Source organism: Cebus imitator, unplaced genomic scaffold (genome assembly GCF_001604975.1).
Source record: "Cebus imitator isolate Cc_AM_T3 unplaced genomic scaffold, Cebus_imitator-1.0 Scaffold52, whole genome shotgun sequence".
In the NCBI taxonomy this organism is placed as follows: domain Eukaryota; kingdom Metazoa; phylum Chordata; class Mammalia; order Primates; family Cebidae; genus Cebus; species Cebus imitator.
In genome coordinates, this window is record NW_016107367.1 from 2,572,797 (window position 1) to 2,595,088 (window position 22,292).

A 22,292-nucleotide genomic window follows, 5' to 3' on the forward strand; every position below is an offset into this window, starting at 1 on the left:
AGACCCTATTCACTGCCGAGAGCGGAGGGCAGCCGAAGGTGGTGGGCAGACTTCCTTTCTCCCAGGGTAGGGGACTTAAGAACTCTCCATCTGGATTTATTTTTAAGCCCAAAGAAATTGGAGAGCAATTAAGAAAGTCATGGCTACACCCTCCGCCACCGTCCTCTCCCGCAATGAACTCCTCTGTCACACATAGCCCCTCACGTTGGGAGGCCCACGGCGGCCCTGTGACCCAGCACCTGCTCTGTATACGGGCAGCCCACGATCGCCAAGGGCTCGGGGGTGACGGGAGCTGAGAGGACAGACAGAGATATGTCCCGAGTCCTTGTCACAGTTTGTCCTGAGTACAGTGACCACAGTGTTCTATGGTGAGGATGGCAGCCCGGGCCCTGGCCTCAGGACCTGACTCAAACCCTGAAGGCCCCAGGAATTCCAGCTCTATGAGCACCTCAAAAGTGGGCCTCTCAGATAAGGGGACCCTCCATGACCACTGGATCCAGCTGGTGTTGGGACCTCTCTCCTGGCAGGGCTCCTGGGAGGGGATGCAGTAGGCGAGGGGCCACGCACTCCCCACCAGTGCCAAGGGCCCCCCGCACTCCCAACTTTCCTGGCTCTGAAACACTGACCCGATCCGTGCCAAGGAGGCAAGCCTATTCTGTGGCTCCATTTCCTTAGACGCCCCCAAGAGCCTGTGGGCAGCCCAGGCATGGACGCCTTGTCTGAATGGGGCGCCATAACCACAGCCTCTCCGCCCCTAGAGTCATCCTTCTCCTTGCCAGTCCGGGAACCCCACATTTGAGAGGCCTCATTTCGAAAGGTACAACTCTTTTCTAGACTTTTCCGTCTGCTCAAATCGGGCATAGGAGACCAGGCTAGACTTCCTTATTCCTCCTTTGGGAGACGGACAGGGCTCAGAGATGCATCAGGGAGGGGGAAGCAGTCCTTGGGACAATTCACAACTCATTAATTCCAGTCTCCTAAAAAGCAGCCGCCCCCAGTGACCCACGGCTTTTCCACTGCGCTCACAATGCCCCCTGCCCTTTAACCCTTTGGGACCTGAATCTGTCTCCCTGCACACCCCCTTCTGTAGAAACCTCTCTTCCTCCTTGCAAGGAAAAATTCATTAGCAAGCTCATTAAAGACGGGTAGATTTTCTTTTCCATTCTTTCTGGAAGTCAGATTGCTCATAAAAAAACGCATTTACGTTATTTCATGTAAATGAATGAATAAGAAGCCCATGCATCCTGTTGCCCCTAAGTCTTGCCGAGTTTTGACATTATTTGGAGAAATGTACTTGGAAAGACATTTGGGGTTTGAATCACAACTCAGGAGGCAGGAGGTCAGGAGTCCTGCAGACAGCCATGAGCAACTCGCAGGTGAGAGAAGGTGGGGGCGAGGGAGCGAATGAGGGGCCTTTCCACGAGCTCAGGCCTGAGCTAGCCTTTGGTTAGAGGGTAGCAGGTGGAAGAGGAGAGGCAGTTTCCAGACCGGACCACCATCTTCACCCTGACACTTGCACCACCCAGAAGAGTCCCACTAGAGACGGCCCCCCAGGAGCCACTTAACATTATGACAAATGCCCAGACATCCCTCACTGCCCTCCACCGACGTGACAGGACCCTCTGTGGCTCACTGCCTGCTCAGTCGGGGTCTCTTCTCCACCCTCTATTGCTCAGGCATTGGCCAATCCATCAAAATAGATGGCCAGGTGCAGTGGCTCATGCCTGTAATCCCAGCACTTTGGGAGGCCGAGGTGGGTGGATCACAAGGTCAGGAGTTCGAGACCAGCCTGGCCGATATGGTGAAACCCCATCTCTACTAAAAATACAAATATAGCTGGGTGTGGTGGCGGGCACCTGTAGTCCCAGCTACTGGGGAGCCTGAGGCAGGAGAATCACTTGAACACAGGAGGCCGAGGTTGCAGTGAGCTGAGATCATGCCATTGCACTCCAGCCGAGGCAACAGAGCGAGACTCCCTCTCAAAAATAAAAAAATATAAATAAATAAAATAGAATGTTCCTGAAAATGATCACGTCTCTCAACACTTAATAGCCTTTCGGCAGTTCCCGAGAGGCTGGTTGGCAAGGCTGATGAACTGTGTCACGTTTCAACTTCTTTAGTTGAGAATGTGATATATTTTTACCTTTTTCTACTTCATGACACACAAAACCCCAAATACGTGTTTCCTGAGACTGAACACTCATGAGCACCTGAAATAGAACTCGGTGCAAAGACGGTTCCCTTTCAGCTCCTGAGAGCCGGGGGCTGGCAAAGTGTGGTCCTGCCTGGGCCTCGCCTGTTTGTCCCAGCCTTTGCTCTGACTCTGCCCCTGGGCTTCGTCCTCCTTGGGAAAGTCCTCAGGTGTCCTTGAGAAATGAGTTCAGGAGCCGAGGGGATCCGGCTCAGACCAGCTACGTAAATGCATTCTCGGAAGCCTGGGACACATCCCCCAGGAGCCCGGCATCCTGCCCTGCGCAAAGCTCCCCTCCCAGGCCTCTTCTCCACATCACTGTGTTTGCAGGTGGCTCAGCAAATGCTAGCCTTGGAGTAAATGTCACAGGGCAGAGTGTTCCTGGGCCCCTCCCTGGGTTTAGCCCTGGGCACACACTGCCCCCGTCTCTCCAGGCTGAGGGGCTCTCCAGAGAGCAGAAGCAAGCAGACAAAGGCAACAGCCCAGGTCAGCGCGCCTCTGCCCCCTCTGCCTCCGCTGCCAGATTTGTTTAAAAATAATATCCCCATCCTATTTCAATTTCAGGGGAGAAGGGCAGGGCTGCAGAAGAGCTGTCTCCAAATCCTCTGTTTGATTAAAGAGCATTACGGAGGCTGCGTTGGAAACCGCAGACTCTGCGGGGTGGGTGTGGGGGCCTGCACCCAGGCTGCTGCGTTCGGAGGGCTGCAGGCTGGGCACGGCCCAGCGCGTGGCTCTGCTCCTCCACCCCTCTCAGGGACCCCCTGCGTGGGTGTCCGGGGGGAGTATGGGCATCTGGGTCAAGGACAGTGCTAACGCTCACTCAAGGCTCCATAAATGTCGGGGGACACTGAGCCAGCCTCGCCCCATGGTTCAGACCTTTCTCGGTGCCCACCCAGGGCCCCTGGGAAGCCTCACTGTACTCATTCACACCAGTGACCACCCCAGGGGCGTCAGATATAACGGATATCGTGAGGCTGACACTGCCCCCCAGGGCAGCTGGCTCTAAAAACACCCCATCACCCTGAGTGAGCCATGGGCTCAGTCTCTGGGACCCCAGAAAGGAAAAGTGCCCACTGCTGGGCCTCCTCTCTTCCTGCCGGCCCAGGCTTCACCCTGGCGTGGCCATCCAACATGCAACCCTGAGCCCCTGCCCCCCATGCCACTTTGCTTGGCTGCCGTGCAAGCCACCTCGCTGCATGGCGGCTCCCAGGGCACCCAACTAGACACCGCTGGTCCTCAGTGCAAAGACCAGCCTCAGGCACCCCAAACAAGCCCGAGCCCACGCCCCAGCCGGCTCCCAGGTGCATCTTGAATGAGTAAACCCACAAATAAACACGTGAGTGTGCGAGTGAATTGTGTGGCTTCGATCCCCTGCTCCCTTCCTTTCTACCATTGCTGATTTCATTTAAACAAACAAAAACATTACAATCTCATTGCAATTTCAGGGGTGAGGAAAGGAGGCCAAGAGAAGACCTTGCTGGAAAGCCACTATTTCATTAAAGGACATTATCAAAGCCTCATGTGTGAGAAACCACGATTCTCACAGGGCTGGTGGGAAGAAACGTCTTCCCAGCTGAGGAGCAGTGAGCATTCCCACTTCCTCCTGTGTGAACGGGTCTGTGGGCCGGGAGTGGGCCCTGCATCCCGTGTGCCAGTGTGTCCAGCAAAGTACTGAGGGCTCCTGTGTGCCGGCCCCAGCTGTTCTCGGGGGTCTGCCATGGAGACGGACATGTCCCACTTACTGTCGCTGGCCCACAGTGTGCCATCGGCCAGGGTGGACCCCCACATGTGCTGGCGGGGGTTAGCAAGGCTCTCCACTCCAGGCAGACGTCAGGCCCCCAGACCTCCGAGGCTATGTGGAAAAGATTCACCTTGGTAGTTTGCCCCCTCCCCAGATTAAATGTTGACATTCTTGAACAGAGAGGAGAGACATGAGCTGACCCTAATAAAATTCTGGTGTCTCAAGAGAGCAAGAAACTCACCCCAAACCAGGAAGAAGGCAAGAGGTTGGCCAGGAAAAAGACTTGGGTCCGGAGTGGTGGGTCCCATCAGGGGGTCTTCCTCCACTTCCATCTGCAGTTCTTCAGCTGACCCAGCCGGGCCACGGCCCACGTCGCTTGGGGAAGGGCAGAGAGTTAGGATCATGGCAAGGCACACGCCCCAGAAAAGCCACACATGTCCAAGACAGACGCAGGGCATGGCCTCACCTGCAGGTTGCTCTCCAGTGATGTGGAGTGATTGCTGGGGGCAATGACAGGAAAGGTCCAAAGAAGCAACAGCCTGCGTTAAGGGCAGCCCCAAATCCAACACTGAGTGGGGAGCCCAGGACTCTGGGGGCCATGGCGGCGGCAAAGGCAGGCGGGGGCAACACCCACCAGGGCCTGATCACGAGGGGTCTCTGGTGCAGGACACATGTCTGTTCTCAGCCCTGAAGCCAGACCCACAGGAGGAGGCATTGGAGGATGCTTGGCAGGAGATGGAGACTCCAGAAGGGTCTTGTGGGGGCACTGGGAACCTGCTGGGAACAGGCAGCCGGAGAGGGAGTGGCTCCCGGGGCAGGGGGTGGGGGGTTGGTACTCAGACCGAGGAGGGCCAGGTGACCACAGGTATGGGCTTGGCAGAGGGAACAAGCCAGAGGGCTACACAACTAAAGCCCTGGAGCCCAGGGACTGAGGCAGAGAAGAGGAGGTGGGCCTGCAAGCGGAGTGCCCGGTGGGTAAGGAACCTGGCCACTGGAGAGCCAGCTGAGCCACCAGGGAGAGAAGCGACCAGATAGGCAAAGGCAGAGCCTGCAGACGCACCCTGGAGTTTTCCCCGCTGGTCCCCGGCATGGGATGCCGGCCTCTGCAGCTGTTAGAGGATCAAGGAGCTGGACCAACCCCCGGGGGAGGAAAGCATCACAGCAAGGGAAGGGTCGCAGTCACGACCGCACCTCGAGAGGGAGACCTGTGGCCAAAGCCCGGGGGCACACACTACCGCTGTTCCCATGCCCACTTTGGTCCTGAGATTCAGGGCCTGGGGTCCAGAACAGCTCAGCATCAGGAATGGGGCAGGGAAGGCCGAGAGAGACGATGGGCTGGCTCCCACCAGAGCAGAGCCCTGGGGATGGCTGAAATCTGCCCACACCCTCCAGCCTGCCCTCCACGGAGCCAGAGAACAGGCTGCTCCAGGTGCTGGGGCGACCCCCCGGCCTGCCCTCCTGGGATGCAGAGGCCATCAAGGGATGCGCTACGGTGGCAGGTGCCCAGGCCAGAGCCAGGGCTGTGGGCTTGCTCAGCTAGGATCGACTGTTGGATGACGGAATGGCCGCGCGAGTGAATGCAAGGACGCGACCATCAGGGCCCCCGTTCAAATGGGGCAGGGGTCGGAAGCTGCCCACACCCCTCTGGGAAACGAATCCACCCTGCACCCTTTTCACCTGGAACTCCTCGCATGGCCCACCTAGTGGCTCAGCTGTGGCGGTCGAGTCCTTTCATTCAGTCGCCTGGAGAAACCAACATCCCACATACTCTAACTGAGCCCCATTCTGTGCCAGGCTGGTGCTGGGACACCCTGAGGAGGTGTGGGGCTGTGGGGCTGGCCAAGGGCATCCTAGGAGGGCCAAGTCAGGAATTGGGGAGGGAGAGGAGGAGACACTGAGAGAGAGGACAGAGAAGGCAGCAGAAGCAGAAGAAGCTGTGGCTCTTAGAAGAATGGAGTGGGGACACTCCCTGGCCATGTGCCTCCTCTCCCATCTGTCTAAGCTGCATCTTCCCCGTTTCCAGGAGATAACTCTGATGGCTCAAGGGATGTTACCGGCCAAGCAGGCTCTGGGTCAGAGGACCAACAAGGGAAGCCAGCCAGGGCCCTGGACTGAAGAGTTGGGGCAGGGCTCCCTGTGCACATGTGACAGTGCTGCGTCCTCTCAAGGCACAGACCTGTCCCTGCTGGCTCTCGGGTGCCCCAGAAACAAGTAGCCAGGTTAAAGGTGCCGCCTCTACACTCAAGGGAGCACTGAGACCCCTCTGCCAGTGCCTCGGAAAAGTCCAGAGACCCAAGCAGGATGGGGATGTGGGGAGTTAACTTTCGAAAGTTTATTGGCTGAGCACTGTGGCTCACGCCTGTAATCCCAGCACTTTGGGGGGCCAAGGTGGGCAGATCACGAGGTCAAGAGATCGAGACCATCCTGGCCAACGTGGTGAAACCCCATCTCTACTAAAAATATAAAAATTAGCTGGGCGTGGTGGTGTATACCTGTAGCCTCAGCTACTAGGGAGGCTGAGGCAGGGGAATCGCTTGAAACCAGGAGGCGAAGGTTGCAGTGAGCTGAGATCGTGCCACTGCACTCCAGCCTGGCGACGGAGCGAGACTCTGTCTCAAAAAAATAAGAAGAACAAATAAAAAGAATGTTTGTTAGGGCTCCAGGAGGAGCTGCAGAGAACTGTGCAGGGCCAACTGATTTACTTCTTCTACAGCCTCCCCAGGCTCTCAAATGTCTGCAGGGCTGCCAGAGTGCAAACAGTGGCTTTGGGGCCTGTATTTGAGGGTGAGGAGAGTCCATGTATTCTTCATTACTATTGAAAGAAGTCTTCTCATCTAGAAACGCCAGGCGTGCTGTTTTTCTATTCTCCAACAGCTACATGGGAGGGGGCTGGGTTTTCATGTGACCTCAGCTTCAGAGGTCTACACCCCAGTCCACCCCTGGTCCCAACCTCCCCTAGACAGAGTGGGCAACTACATCACAGTCACTGCACAAGTCCCACCTTGGCAAGAGGGATGGAGGATGGCCTCAGGCTTTTGCTCCAACCGGCCAACGGGAGATCCTTTCACATTCTTTTTCGTGGGGTGCTAACAGTTGGTTTTGCTAACTTGGAAAAAGTATCCAATTCTAACCCACAATGCCAGAGAACCTTTAGCCAACAGATTCACTAAGGAAGGTCCCTTAAGGTTTCAATGAATAACATTTTCTTGCTTCAACTACCTCCCTTATCAACCTAGTTTTTTTCCATTTGGCTGAAGGTCCGACTGGAGCCTAAGGTTTAATTGGAGTGATCTAATCATGATTGATCTGCCCTGGGGTGAGAACATCCAGAGCTCGGGATAAATAAACGAATGATTCAGACTCGGGACATACCTGCTCTAAAGACATCAACGGGCTCTAGGGAGCTCAAAGATCAGAACAAAGAGGATGAGGGTTCAGGCAGGGCACAGGACATGTGGGTGAAGGGCGCAGGACACATGGGTGAAGGGCGCAGGACACGTGGGTGAGGGTAGTTAAGAGGCCAATCAGAACACAAGTTCTGACGCCAGATGTGAGTTTTAATCTCCTCTCTGCTGCTTGATCCTAAAAAATCACTAGCCCCCTGCGCCCAACTTCATCAGTACGCTGGAGTCAAATCTGAACCCCAAACTATGGTATCTTACGGGGGCCCTCTGGGATGCCAACATGCATTCACTTCTTCACCTGGCTGGGGCTTCCATGGGTATTTACCTTGTGGTCACTCCCCTAGGGCTACGCCTAGGAGTTAGTGCTTTCCTACCAGCGGTTAATCTTGAGTGAGTTTTGGGTGTCCTCTGTGGGTCCTGAGAGGACCCCCTCGTCCTCAGCTCTTGGAGAGTGAATGAATGCCCTGGCCAGTTGCATCTGCGCTAAGGATCTAACAAAGCAGCTTTCTACAATGCAACCCTATCCACAGCCCCTTTTCCCAAGCTGCTTGCCACTCTCAACCCCACTGAACGGACTTCGCTGGGACAGAGGCAAAGACTTAAATGAGGAGCAAAAGAAACGTCAGCTCGGGCACCAAAGTTAGACGTGTGGCTTAAAGAAGCCACATCGCCCCTGCCCGGCGATGGCCAGTTCACCTCATGATGATAATCGGTGTGTTTTTCCTTCGCAGACAAAGAAGGCTCCTTATGAGATGAATATTGGAATCCAGCAGCTAACCTCATTAACGTCTGCTGCCTCTTCCTTCGACAAGGCCCGAGATTAGCCTGTGTTCATTAAGGGAAAAGGGTGGAAAGTGGAATAAAACTGAAAAACACCGCCGGGGTAAGGGGGAGGGGAGGCCCTTTCCTGTTAGCCATTCATTCACTGAAATACTCCGTGTACCTTCGGGGGAGTTAATCACCAGCCAAGGGGACGGTGGGGAGGGGGCAGGGTTTACCAGGATGTGAGAGGTAAAGAGGTTAAACTCGATGGAAGAAGTTAAAAAACCAAAATAGGGTGATTTGATGTGAAAGCTTCCTGGGATTTGTCATTGGGATAATCAATTTAAAACCTTCTTCCTGTTTGCTTTCTTTTAGCCCAACCTAACGTAAGGGGAAACCGCCTTTGGATGTGTTTTTGGTGGCTTTTAATATTTTTAAGTCTCCTTTTCTGATTTGTTTTGTCTTTAATCCTTTGTTTCTCTTCTCCTGCCTGTCCTGCACGCCCCTCAACCCCTTTCCACTTCTTTCTTCTTTCTCTGGTCCTCTCGTGGGAATTCAATGTATACAAAAATCTAGTGAAGCCTCCAGTGGTGTTTTCTCATGAATGCTTTATTGACTTTGCCTCAAAGTCCTTCAAACAGCACCTGGCGCTTACCTGGGAGACATCCCACCTGACCTGCCAGATAAAGATGATTAACCCTATTTTGAAACGGAGATAAGCCTGGCTTGGAAAAGTTTACCTACTGCAAGGTCTCAGCACGGAGCAGTTTAACTAGGACTCGAACCCAGGTCAGCGACTCCTGACTCTGGAACCTGCTTCTTACCATGCCGTCTACGCCCCATATGGGGCCAGTCCGAGGGACTGAGCTCCCGCATGAGGGAGTCGTGGGTATACAAGTTCCTAGGGGTGCAAAGAACGAGAGGAGGAGGAGCAGGTGTCTCTGCGAAGGGGAGTGTCAGTGCACAGAAGTGAACCGGAGCCGCAGACATGTGAGAGAAGGAATGGAAACACGTCCTTGTGGCCATGAGTGGCAAACGTGCTGAGGGTTAAGCTACAGAAAAGTCTTTACCTTGGCGAGAGCCCTTCCACGGAGTAGAGCGAGTCAGGAAGCAGTGGGCTGAAGAGGAAATGGAGGTGAGGAGGGAAGACAGCGAGTGTAGACAGGCCTTTCAAGCAGCTTAGCTGTGAAACGAAAGACAGAGGCTGTAGCGGCTAGAAAAGACGACAGCAGGGACCTGGGAGGCTCCAGGCTGCCGGCAGAGCGAAGTCAGAAATGCAGAGGGAGGCCTCTGGAGGAGGCCGGGGCTGACGCAGGTACAATGCTGCCTCTGGAACTCAGGCAATGGGGGCTCCACGGGCCAGTGAGGACGCCTAACCTGCAAGCGCTTGACAGCCTCCGTTTCCCTGGGAGTGGCAGGCCGGCCCTGGCTCAGGACAGGGAGTTGTGAGGATCAAATGAAGGGACGCTTGCAAACAGTGACCAAAACATTCCCTGCCATTGCTCACTGGAGAGCACTCTCGATCTTACAGCCCACTCGAATCTCACTGGGGCCTGGATTTTCACCGACCATAAATTATTTGTCCTGAACATTTAAGCATGTTTTTAACATTTTAACCACTGGTAAAAGCTCCTGCCAGTCTCTGGAAGACAAAGGTCCCCTCCTAATAGCCTGGATTAACTCAAAGCAGGTCTCCGCCCACCTCATTTGTCACCGTCCAAGTCATCCTCGCACCTCCATTTGCCACATAATCCAATCAGCGCCTTTCAGAGGCCGGGCAGCCATTGTCCGCAGCGAGCGGGACTTCTCTAAAGCAGCCCACGTTGTTTTTGTCTTGTCCAGACAAAACTAGTCAGCTTAAAAGGGGACCAAAGAAAGTGCTGGTCAAACCAGGACCCCAATTAGGTTCCAAGAGACCGTTTTCATGATCTTTGCATCAGACGTCTAGCCTGGTGCACTGCGCATATTGTCGGTGCTCCAGAAAATGTTTGTTGAATTAATTCGTTTTTAGTTATTCTGGAATTTCTGAACGAACACAAGCATACGTAGCACCTACTGGGTGCTGTTCTCACTAAGGGAGAATAGGCCTGGGCATGGGAGCGAGGAGGGACAGCCTCAGGCGTTTAAGTACCTTGCAATTTCCACAGCAATTTACAAAGCACTTTCGTAGTACTTACAGCATTTGGTCTTCAAAAGCGCCCTGCAGGGTAGATACACGAGGGGGTATGTGGCGGGGGGGTTGGGGGGGGTGCGTGGTGGGAGGTGTGTGTGTGCGGGGGTGTGTTTTCATCTGCATTTAGACCATGAAAGAACCTGAAACTTAGAGAAGTTAAGTGACTTGTTTAAGGTCACACCATTATTAAAAGGTGAAGCCAATGCATGGTACCAGCACTGGGGCCACCCAGACCCCCAAGACCACCCCAGGCAGCTGGGATTTCAAACAGACTGTCCCGTTTTCAAACGTTTGGTTTGAAACAAAAAGACTCTGAGTATAACTCTGGGACAGAGAGGAAGAGGGGGTGAGGGCAGCGACCATGGCACCCTGGGTCCAACTCGAACCCCTTCTCTGGCCAGCAATGTGACCAAATACTTACACCTCCCCCAAGTTCCAGTTTCTTTAATGTAAATGTAAGTCCTCACAGGTCCTCTTTCCCTTTCAGCTTTTTTAAATTACACAAATCAATACTACCAAATGCATTGTCACCTGGAAATTAGGCTGACTCATTTACATACACATAGTACATAAAAACCACATGTTCGTGTCACATAGAAAGTGCTCTGGAAATGGCCACATGCGAAATTCGTGTTCTTACTCAAGTCAGCCCGTCGGTGGTCTCTGCAAGCCCCTACCTGATGCAAGGAGAGCCCCGTGGACAAGGGCTGCCTGCAGTGCTGTGGGAGAATAAATAGGATGAGTAAGACACGCAAAAGGGGTGCGAAGGGACTGACCTGACAAACCTTTTCAACAAACATTTGCTGATCACCTCCTCTATGCCAGATCCTGCCTGAGCCCAATTTAATCTCATTTAATTCTCACAACAACCCTAGGAGGTTGCTCCCATCAACCCCATTCCCCAGAAAAGGACAGGAAAGATCTCCAGAGAGGTGTGGCATGCCTTTGGTGATTCAGTAGCATGCTCATTCCAGAAGCCCACCCAGGGCCTTGGAGTTGCCAGCAGGATGCTGGTCAAGCCCTCGGCCCAGGTCCCCCTCCTGAGAAGTTCCCAAAGGGATCCTTCCATTTAGGACATCATAAGGGTGATGACAGACAGTCCAGAAAGACTGACGACCCCTTGGGGAGGGAAACACTCCAGTTTGCTAGCAGGTGAACACAAGCAAAGATGTATAGGAAAGAACTCATAGAGTCAAAGCATGAACATAGCAAAGGTCAGGGCTTAACACCCAATGCCCCCTCACTAGGGCATTGGTTTAAGTCTTTAGGCAAGAGGGACAGCAGGCTGGTCAGTTCTGGTCCTCTTCATCCTTTGCCATCCTGGTCCTGGGAGTCTGTCAGTGGCTGCTGTGCATGCTGGTGGGATCCGGGAATCCGTGCTCCTAGTGCCCTCTGCAATTAATCAAAGGTTAGAGAACCTGCTTAAAAAGTCGAGGCCTAGGTCATAATTACAATTTAAGTTACTTAATTATAATTAAAGCTGATTAAAGTTTAAAATTGTCTTTTAACTGCTAGTGGGTCTGGGGTTGGTGCAAGGACGGTGGTGGGGTTGGGAGATTCTCCCCACCATGTTGGATATGAAATGATTGCTGGAGGGCTGAGGCACCGTGAGGTGTAGATGGGCAGCAGGCCCCTTGGCAGCAGCTCGGCATGGAGAGTTGGTGGTCCTTGAAGACAAGGAGGTGGATGGATGATGTCATCCCTGAGGAGAGACCCTATGGCACGGGAGGGGGGCAAGTTAGAAACCATCTTTATGACTTTTAACGGCCAGCACCGGAACAGCAGACAGCAGGAGGGGGCAGGCAGAGAGGAGTGGCAAAGGGGAGGAGTGAGCAAGGCGGCAGGGAGGGGCTGGGAGGGAAGAGGAAGGGGTATGTAGGGAGGAGGGAGAGGAGGCCAGGGAGGGGGAGTGGAGGGGAGGGGAGGGGAAAAGAGAGATAAGAAAAATGAGGGGGAAAGGGGGAGGAAGGAAGAGGAACGATGAAAGAGGGAGGAGGGAGGAGAAAAATAGGAGGGGGAGGAGGGACGGGAAATGAGAAAGGGTGGAGGGAGAGGAGAAATGGGAGGGGGAGGAGAGGAGTGGGAGGGGGTAATGATAATTTGATTGACAGGTCACAAGTGTTAGCTGTGTGCGCGTGCGCAACTGAAAGCCCAGGGTAGCGGGGCAAGCATGGACCGCTAGGGGGCGCGCGGCCCTCACCCTGAACCCAGGAGCACAGCCACCTGCGGCGCCCCAGCCTGCGCCCAGCGGGCCTGGAAGGGCAGGGGGCGCCCAACAGGTCTCAGGCGAGGAAGGGCTGCACAGCCCACCCCAGACCCCTACGCCAGGCCCCTACACCCCCTCGACGCCTCTCCAGCCACCACCAGCCAGAGCCCACCTGTGGCCACCCAGCACCTCCCGCCCGCACCAGGGGCCTCTTGCACCCGCAGCCACCGGGACCCCCGCCCCAGAGGAACGTGGGCCACCCAGCGAACCCGTGCCAGGCCCCTCCAGAGCGCTGCTTTGCCTGCGACAAGGAAACAGAAATATCAGCTCCCACCTTCGGCAATCCAATTAAACACACGTTCACTAAAGTCAAAAAGACCTAGTCCTCCAGACACCGCTGTCACTCATGTGGGTGGTCTCAGGACGAGAGACAGAACCTATGACATCGCTAGAAAGTAACGCAAAGGGGGCCACCCCGCCGGCCCCCCGCCTTCGCCCCCAGGCGTCGACATCGCGCCCCCAAAGTCGTGCCTCCCTCCTTCGCCACAAGCAACAATTTCTAGACCCCATGCGATGGCACCTCACTGACCCGGTCGCAGCCTCTCTCTCCATCCTGCTCAAATGAGCCGCACCTTCCTAAGACCCCCGAAACCAAAAACCACTGGAAATCAACTAACGTGCGTCCGCGCGCCTCCAAGACACCCGAAGCCACGGCGCCAGGGCCGACCCCGGCCTCTGTGGCCGCTCCGAAGTGAACCCGGGGGCCTCGAAACTGTTCCCCCTTGGGTAAATGAGTCCAGGATCCTCCAGTGGATCCCGCGCCCGACCCCCTCCAGCAGGAGAACAAAGGCCACCTCCCCTCCCCACCCCGCCCCCCAAAATTCCGCAGTGACGCCAGCGCCCTCTCGCGGCCAGCCAGGAAACCTTCCAGAAACCTGCCACGTAGCCACCCGCCTGCGCCCCCACCAGGCCCGCCGGCCCAGGGTGGGAGGGGGCGTCCTGGGGGGCCTTGACAGGGACAAAGGAAACGGCAAAAGGCGACTTGACCAAAGGTCCAAGCCTGCAACACGTCAGGATTTTCGAGAGACCACCACGCAAGTCTGAAAAGACCCCCGCGGCCCTTCCTCCCCAGCTCCCCGCGTCCATACCCCAGCAACACACCCCCTTTTCTCTCCTCCCTCTTCTCAGACCCAAGGACACGGCCGTCTCTCCACCCCAACTCGCCCCCTGCATCTATTCTGCCTGTGCCCCCCAATCCCTCGCCCCCCTTGAGCAGGGACTGATCCTAGGGGGCTCCTGGCAGGTTTGCGCTTGGGCGCCATCTCTCTCCACTATGAAAGTGGCTGCTCAGGGCAGAACCAGATGATAATATCGGGTAGAAATTTTACTCTACATTTTGCCTGGAGTCCACTCTGCACTAAACCTGTGTATTTGGATTTGGAATCCCTCGCCGAGAGGAACCTCCACTCCTCCCGCCCACGATCCACCAAAACCCTGGCCAACAACTGGCCAGGCAAATCCGCCCGGGAGACCCTTCCATTCGGGTGCTCCCCCCTAATTCATGGGGCATGTAGAAGGCTTCGCCGCCATATCTCCCACTATTAACGCAACTCTAGAGGCGCTCCCAATACAGTAAATCCGGGGTTCACCCCCCAGTGACTGACATACACCGAATCCAAGAGGGGTTACATCCGATTCCTCCCGCTCCTCTGAACTGAAGTCCCTACCACCCAGCCCGCCCTCAAGGTCTGGACCCTCTCGAGAGGAGCCCTGACTTCCCCACAGGAATATGTGCCTCGAGATTTTCCTTCTGACAAATTTCGTTGGGGACGCTTGGGCACCAGACGAAGTGGCCGCCTCCAGCAGCAGGACCGGGATCGGGCTCTCGGCCTGTCCAGGAGGACAGAGTCCACCCCAGAGGGGGATGCAGGCTTCCTTCTGCACGTCCTTCGCGGCAAGGATAGCCAACCACTCACCAGGTGAGGGATCCTCGCGTGGGCGCCCCAGCTCTCCCGAGGAGCCGCAGCCAAGGCCAGCGAGCCAAGGCGCGCTCCTTCTCCGCTCTCCGCCGTCTGCGCTAGGGGCTGGCTGGGTGGGGTTTATATGGAGGCGCAGAAGGGGTGGTCTCTGACGTCAGCGCATTCTGCTGCAATGCGCTCATTTCTCTAAAAGTGATTGGCCGGAAAAATGAGCCCCCCAGATTCTATGACAAATTGCTCCAGCCGCACCCAGATTGCAGCAAAGAAGGGAGGAAAAAAATCTGCCGCAGTGCCCCTGGCCGCCATGACCAACACCCTGTGGTCGCGGGTGCTTTTTCCCTGCGTGATCCCGGCTGGCCAGGCAGGGTGAATTCGTGCACAATGTGTGTGGAGAATAGCCCCGAGGGTTGGCCGTCCTCCCGCGGCCGAGGGCCAAGGTGGGGCTGTCGGGGCGCAGATTCCACACCTGGCGGTTTCGGAACATCCGTCAGAGGATGCGGGCTTAGCGAAAGAAAACGATGCTTTCTCTTACTGTTCAGGAAAATAAAATGCCCAGGGGACATAACTAGTTCCCAGATGTAAGCCGGAGGCTGTCACCCCCTCCCTGCCCACCCGCGTGTTTCTGACCGTTCTCTTTGAGACAAGAGAGACAGAGCTCCGAGTCTCCGAGTCAGAAAACCTGGCTTTGAGTCCCAGGCTCCGGCGCTTACAACTCGCGTCCGCGGAACCCGTTATCCCCTTTCCTCTTCCAGGGGTTCTGTTCCTTCCACTTTAACGAGGGGTACCCCCACACACACACCAGGGTTGTGATAAGAATCCGGGCAGGAGCCGTGCCCTCTAAGGAAAGTACTTTTAGAGGACGGACTGTGTCCCATGTGCACTACCCCTCAAAGTTGGGGTGATCCCCCCACTCATGCCCTTGGAAAGAGCCCCACCGCCACCACCGCCCCGGAAAGCAGGCAGCGACACATGTTGCGCCGAGCCCCGCCGCGGTCTCGGGCTCCGGGGCTGGTACATGAGCGTTAATCCCTAACAGGTGGGAGCCCTCGGCAGCTCTGCCCGGCTCTGAGTGCCAGAGCGTGCACGGCCGTCAATCAGATGTCCTCTCGCAAAGGTCAAAATGCTGTTGAAAGGGACCGAGGATCTATCTTAGGGTGACAGGTGGGTGGCAGCCGGGAGGACAAGGATGGAGTGCCCGGTAGCAGAAAGCGGGTAAGGATGAGCAAGGGGCCCCAGAGAGGACAGCCGAGAGGCCCCCCACCGAGGGCATCAAGTCCGAACCGCTCCCCCGCACTTCTTTAGGGAGTTTAAGCGGCCTCAGAGGGAGCCCCCCCATGCCCAGCGGTCCCACGAGGTGACTGTAAATCAGACGGGAGATTCTAGGGCTGAAAGGAAGGGAGAAGGGCTATTTCTATGTCCACGGCTGAGGACTACGGAGGTGAACATTGACCGTCAGGTCTCTAGAGAGCCTTGGGAGGGCGTGCGGGGGCCTAGATTTTGCATCAACAGGCGCGCTGTTGGGGAGCTGGAGACGTGGGACGTTGGGGGCCTCGTGGGGTGCTGCTTTAATATGTCAGGTAACGCGAGGGAGAAAGAAAACACCCCCTATACAGCCTGTGGAGCTTGCCAGGAGCCCCAGGGACCACAGCCCCGGAAGCAGGCCTTGCACAGCAGAAACGCCCGCACCAGACACAGACGTCAAGAACGCTTCGAAAAATCATGGCTCCGAGCACCCGCGTCAACAGGAGAACGTTTATTAGCCACGGTATTAATAGCTAGGAAACAGCCGGAGCGGGCCGGGGCCAATCAGCAACGAGGAGCCCCTGTCGTCAGGCCCCCGCGGCCAATCAGACGCCGGGAGGCCCAGTTGCTAGCCTCTCGGGGGCAGAGGCGAGGGGCGCGCATTGTCATGGGGCTCGTCGTTCAGCCCTCCGTGCGTGGGAACGGTGGTGGCCGCCAGAGAGCATCCGCTGCCACGCACCCGGGGGCCCGGGAGGCTGTCTTAGAGACAGTGCCAGCTCGCGTCAGCCCTGCAGCCCCAAGAGGATGCGAGTTGACATTCTGGTGGGAGCCCCAGGCCTCTTTGGGGTGCTCCTGGAGTCCCTGAGATGGAGAAGTTCCAGACACCCAATGTCCAGCCTCTCCCCTCGAGGGCTGCGGCCCCTGCAGGAAGTTGGGCCTCCCAGTGGGAAGCCAGCTTTTCTGGGCTCCCTGGCTCTGAAGTCTGCTACTTCGAGGTTCACAGTAAACCCCACTCTTCTATTTCAGGGCCTTACTGACAGGCCAAGGAAAAAGACCCTGGAAATTATGGGTTTTCTACAAAGCACCGCGGGTTTGAATCCCGGCTCTGCTCCCTCTGCGCTGGAAGGCTGAGGTCCAGGCCCTCCCCCTCTCTGGGCCCCCTACTTCCTCATCTGGAAAAAGGAAAGACTTGGACAAGATGGTCCCCAAGGAGCCTTCCAGTCCTCCTTTGCTTGATTTGAATGTATACATCAGGCGAGTCAAATGTCTTCCAGATCATTCTGCATGACAGTAATTAGTATCAGGTGTATCCTGCAGTCCATGTGGTTACTTCATCATGCTGTTTTTCTTTCCATTGTATTTTATTTTAAACAGAACTCCATAGCAACATGTTTACCCTTCTGGTTTCCAGAAAGAAAAGAAAAGAAAGAGAAAAAGAGGCGGAGAGAGAGAAAGAGAGAGAAAAAGAAAGAAAGGAGAGATGGAGGTGGTAAGGCAAAGAGGAAGAAAAGATTGCTGCAAACTAATCTCCACTGAACATGGTTTAACCGCAATTCAAAAAAAAAAAAAAAAATCCATATGTTTAAACGTTTTTGTTGGCTTTTCTGGAGCTCAGAACCTAACTTTTTAAATATTTATTGGTCCAAAGCAATGGAAGAAATTCCTGAAGGAGCCAAACCTATGGTAATGTTTGGATCTGAACTGTTTCTCAATCTGAACAATGCTATACATGCTTTCTTGCTCAAAAAGGCCATTCAAGGGCTCAGATTTGTATCTATAGGGGAAAACAGACAAGGAAATCCAGGTTTGAGAAATGGAGCACTTTCTCTCTGTGCATGCTGAAACCCAACTCTCCTGAAATCCTGGAGGGGAGCCAGTGTCCCAGACACATGGCTTAGCTTGCTGCTTTTTTTTTTTTTTCACATAGATCTAATTCAAAGCACACATTTTTCTTTTTTTAATTCATATTTGGGAAGCCTCAAAAGCCATGTGAGCAGCCTCCTATCCACATGTACATACTTATGGGCAAGGGGACAAACCTCCTAAGAGCCAGCCGGAAAATGAAGACAAGGTCCTCCTATACCCATCTCCCAGGCATGTGTAAATGCGCTCTCTTCTCAAAAATCATACTGCGAACTTTCACAAACAGCAAACCCCAAGCGCCTCCCCCTCCAAGCCGACTCCCTGGTTTTCCATGTACCCCTGAAATTTAGCATGAACCAGAACTCTCTTGAGTCCCTCTCCCTCACTCTCCCGGGGGGCTGCAGTGATAGGGAGCCTGCTTCAGCTACCTCGTATGTAAGGTGCCACTGCAGTCCCAGTCTCTACTTCTAGTGCCAGCTTCTAGCCATTCAAACCCCTGAACATCACTGAACTCCCTCCCCCTCCCATTCTGCCATAGACCACAGCTCAAGTCAGAGAAGCAGTAGAGCACATGGGGGGTCTTCCATGGGGCTGTTGTTTTTTCTTGTGGGACAAGGGGAAGCTTGTCATGGTCCAGTACAACCTCTACCTCCCATAAGAGGTGAGACTTGGCCGGGCGCGGTGGCTCAAGCCTGTAATCCCAGCACTTTGGGAGGCCGAGGCAGGTGGGTCATGAGGTCAAGAGGTCGAGACCATCCTGGTCAACATGGTGAAACCCCGTCTCTACTAAAAATACAACATTAGCTGGGCATGGTGGCGCGTGCCTGTAATCCCAGCTACTCAGAAGGTTGAGGCAGGAGAATTGCCTGAACCCAGGAGGCGGAGGTTGTGGTGAGCCGAGATCGCGCCATTGCACTCCAGCCTGGGTAACAAGAGCGAAACTCCGTCTCAAAAAAAAAGAAAAAAGAGGTAAGAATTGGCATCAGGTAGCCAAGGATTTGGAGGAAGTGATCAAAGACACACCGGGCCTATCTTCTGGGATCTTGAAATTGACAGCGGCTCGTCCAGAAACCATACCAATCCCAGCTCCCAGTGCCGGGAACACTCTGCTCCCCTTAAAATCAGAGTTCTGGGCACAGCCCTGGCCTTGCATAGAAGAGTTTGCCAAATTGTAGATGCAAAAAGACAAATAAAGTTCAACGCCTTTCACAGAAGGCCAAGGATGAACTTTAATTCCAGATGGACCTCTGGGCTTCAAGGCAGCGCATCTGTGTGTTTGAACTAGCTGGACTTCCACCCGTTCCCCACTGACCAACTGTAACCCAAGAGGAAATGCTCAACAGCAGAGTTGCCCTTTTCCTCATCGGCCTCTGGAGGAGTGTGGTATGAGGACAGGCAGGGGACGTTGCATTTTGGGACTACTTTTCAACTAGTGTCAAGGAAAAAGAGCTGGAGAGTAATACCCCAAATGGTACCATTAGTTGTGCTAAATGAATACATTCTGAGTGATTTTTCTTCTTTTCTACATTTACAAATTTCTCTACTGCCACGTATTCCTCGTGTGTGTGTGTGTGTGTGTGTGTGTGTGTGTGTGTGTGTCTGTGTGTTTTAAAGCTGCAGTCCAAAGCCAGGCATAGTGGCATATGCCTATACTCCTAGCTACTCAGGAGGCTGAAGCAGACAGAATCACCTGAGCCTACGAGTTCAAGGCCAGTCTGGGCAACATAATGAGATCCAACTGTAAAAAAAAAATGGTTTTAATGTATCAGTACAAGAAGAGTGACCCTTTTAGCCTCTTCTTTATTGACCTCTATTTAAAAATCTTCTAGTAAGTAAATAAAAATCAAGAGACCCAGGATTCATGTCCTGCATAGAATAAGGCCCAGTTCCTGGACAGAGGCATTCATACATGGGTGGTAGGTGTGGGGTGGGCACGGGGGTGGGTGCCAGGGGCAGCCACCTAGCTGCGTCCAATTCCTGGAAGGACTCTCCTGAATCTGCCCCAGAGGTGAACAAATTCCAAGCTGGTAAGAGCAAAAAAGTGCACCTCAGTGGTTTCATTCCTACTGGAGGGACCTGAAGAAATCCATTTACGAGAAGACAAAGCAGGCCAAGAACAGGGTCTTGGTGAAGCAGACCACTGCCGTGGGTTGGATTGTAGAAGTCACATCTTGACACTAGAGAAAGATAGCCACATTGCCCCACCCCACCCCCACGCGGGGCCCCCTGGCTTTGGGTGTGGGCCAGCCCCAGATTCAAGCAAGGGGTTTTCTTGGCCCAACTCCATGGAAATATTTCCTTCGGTGGAGCAAAGAACTGCTTCATTCAACTGCCTGCGGCTAGGGAGGGGGTGGCTTTCGCTGTGTTGACAGAGAACTGGAGAGGCCTGCGGAGGGGCCCCAGAGGAGAAAATGTGTTCCAGGTAGAACAGGACTGGAAAGTTGGCTCTTTTTTCCTTTTCTTTTTTTTTTTTACTAAAAGATTGCTGACAGTTGAAAAACTCCCACCCCACCCAAGAGGCTCCCAGAGGAGGCATTTGTACTAGATTTCAACAAGGATGACAAATGTCTTATGTCTTCATGTCAAAGGGAAGGGGCCAATGCTGGGCGCAGTTTCCATTTATTTAAACATTCAGGGTCTGGGCGGCTCCAGAGCGCACAGTCAGCCTCCCTAAGCCAAGCCTGGCGATACCTGCGTCTCAGGGCTAACCCAGAAGCCACCAGCTCCTGGCAGAGCCAAGGGTGTGTAGGAGACGCACTGTGATTAGGGGCCCGTGCACACAGAGGCGGTGGTCAGGGGCTCCAGAGGACACACATCCTCCCTCACTGAGCCCAAGTCTGCTGATGTCCATGTCACAGCCCACGTCCACAGGAGGGTACCAGCAAGAGTAGGAATCCCCTTTAACTTTCTCCAAAAAGCCCAAATCCATGAGACTCTTGCTTCATAGAGCCTCTCAGAAGCTCAGAACCACTCAGAAGCTAATGAGGGCCCAGGGGAAGATGGCAATGCCTGGGAGACAGGACGATGAGTTCCCCTTCCTACCATGTGGCTGTCTGCCACTGTTGTCTGACACTGAAAGGAGATGAGAATCAGAGGGCAGCACGTGGCAGCGCAGGGCGAGTACCCCTCCATGCAGTGGCCTGTGCCGCCTGGAGTCTGCAGAGCCACATGCCATGCACTTGGTGGGAGGGCTGCCCCCTCGATAAGCACAATATTGCAAATGCTGATTGCAGCCTTTCTTCCAGAACTTTGAGTGCAGCTCGCAGGGTGACAGCAGTCTTGCCTGATGATTGAAGGTTCGGACCCCACGATCAGACTGCAGGTGCAAGTCCACTTGCTACCTGTGTGGTCTTGGGTTGGTTGCTTAACCTCTCTGAACCTCATTGTCAAGATCTGTGCAATGGGGACAAAACACCTTCTTCGGTTGAGAAGATGACATGGGGAAAATGTGTGCTGTACTCAAGGCAGGCCCCGTAGGACATGCAGCCGGATGAAGAGGCTTTCTTGTCTTCCATGTCATTTGCATTGATTTTGTATGAAGAAAAATTTTATTTTGCAATTTTTCAAAAGTTAATCTGGCCTGGCATAGTGGCTCATACCTGTAATCACAGCACTTTGGGAGGCCGAGAAGGGTGGATCACTTGAGATCAGGAGCTCAAGACCAGCCTGGCCAACATGATGAAACCCTGTCTCTGCTAAAGATACGAAAATTATCTGAGCATGGTGGTGGGGGACTGCAGTCCCAGCTAATCTAATTGGGAGGCTGAGGCAGGAGAATTGCTTGAACACGGGAGGCAGAGGTTGCAGTGAGCCGAGATCACGCCACTGCACTCCGGCCTGGGTGACAGAGTGAGACTCCATCTCAGAATTAAATAAATAAAAATAGTTAAACCAACATATCAGCTAGTTTTATGAGCCAAGGCCTGTGCCATGGGTGCCTTGCTGCCCTTCCCTTCCCACGGAGGTGGGACAGCCTTGAATGCTTCCTCTGAAACGCCTTGCAAAACAGCTGTGCCCCTCTGAGCTTTGGGGGATGGGCTCTGCAGTCCCCTTAATCTTAATCGGTCAGAGGGAAAAGAGAAACAAGCCTCCCCATTCCAGACCTTTTTGGCTGAGCCTTGTGGGCCATCAGCAGCCCAGGCTGGCCACCCTAACACAGCCTCCTGGCCCCTTGCCCTCCTTCCTCGTGGTCAATGAGAGCTGCCGAGGGTGCTCTCTTTCTGCTTAAGACTTCCTGTCTCAGAGTGTGGTATCTGAGATGTCATTTACAAGCTCAGTGGGAAAACAAATCTTCCAGATAAAAATATTCCCAGGACACTTGGTCTGCCTTCCCGCGGCTGTCCTGTTCCTGGTAGGGGTGGGGACTCTGCAGCCTGGCGTGGGACATTTGGCAGTGAGGAGGCTGTGAGGCGAGGTGGGCGAGAACACAGCCTCCCAACTCAGATGGTCTGGTTTGAATTCTGACCACCACTTGACTTCGGGTGTGTTCCTTTCATCTCTCTGCACCTCAGTTTCTCCACCTGTAAAATGGGGATAGTAGTGCCTGCTCCCACCCAGGGGTGTTGAGAAGGCTAAGTGAGACAGTCGGTGCTCAGTAACTGCATCTTCCCCTCCTGCAGACAGCCCCCGCTGCCCCAGGGAGAGCAGGCCTCACAGTGCCACCAGCTCCCCAAGAATGCAGAGCCCAGGACCTTTACTTAGGTCTCCTGTTTGCAGGAACAGCTCCAGGCC

General features: G+C 54.4%; 1 protein-coding gene across 12 annotated transcripts in view; it reads right to left on the reverse strand.

The window, feature by feature from the left end:
• LOC108304069 overlaps positions 1-15,036 on the reverse strand; it is a 36,713-nt gene extending 21,677 nt beyond the window's left edge. The window contains exons 1-8 of one of the 12 annotated variants that reach the window (XR_005200180.1): positions 14,454-15,036; positions 11,878-11,986; positions 10,912-11,663; positions 9,169-9,281; positions 5,633-5,782; positions 4,567-4,706; positions 4,399-4,432; positions 4,174-4,307 (exon numbers count right to left, since the gene is read on the reverse strand). Coding sequence is in view for 3 of the 12 variants with exons in the window: in XM_017528106.2 (XP_017383595.1) it covers positions 4,174-4,307; positions 9,169-9,281; positions 10,949-11,071 (370 nt within the window). In the remaining 9 variants the exon portion in view is untranslated. Of the gene's footprint in view, positions 1-4,173; positions 4,308-4,398; positions 4,433-4,566; positions 4,710-5,632; positions 5,783-9,168; positions 11,664-11,877; positions 11,987-14,453 lie in introns of all 12 variants that reach the window. The other 11 variants (XR_005200173.1, XR_005200174.1, XR_005200175.1 and 8 more) reach the window with 11 other exon arrangements.
• Between the last annotated feature and the right edge of the window lie 7,256 nt (positions 15,037-22,292).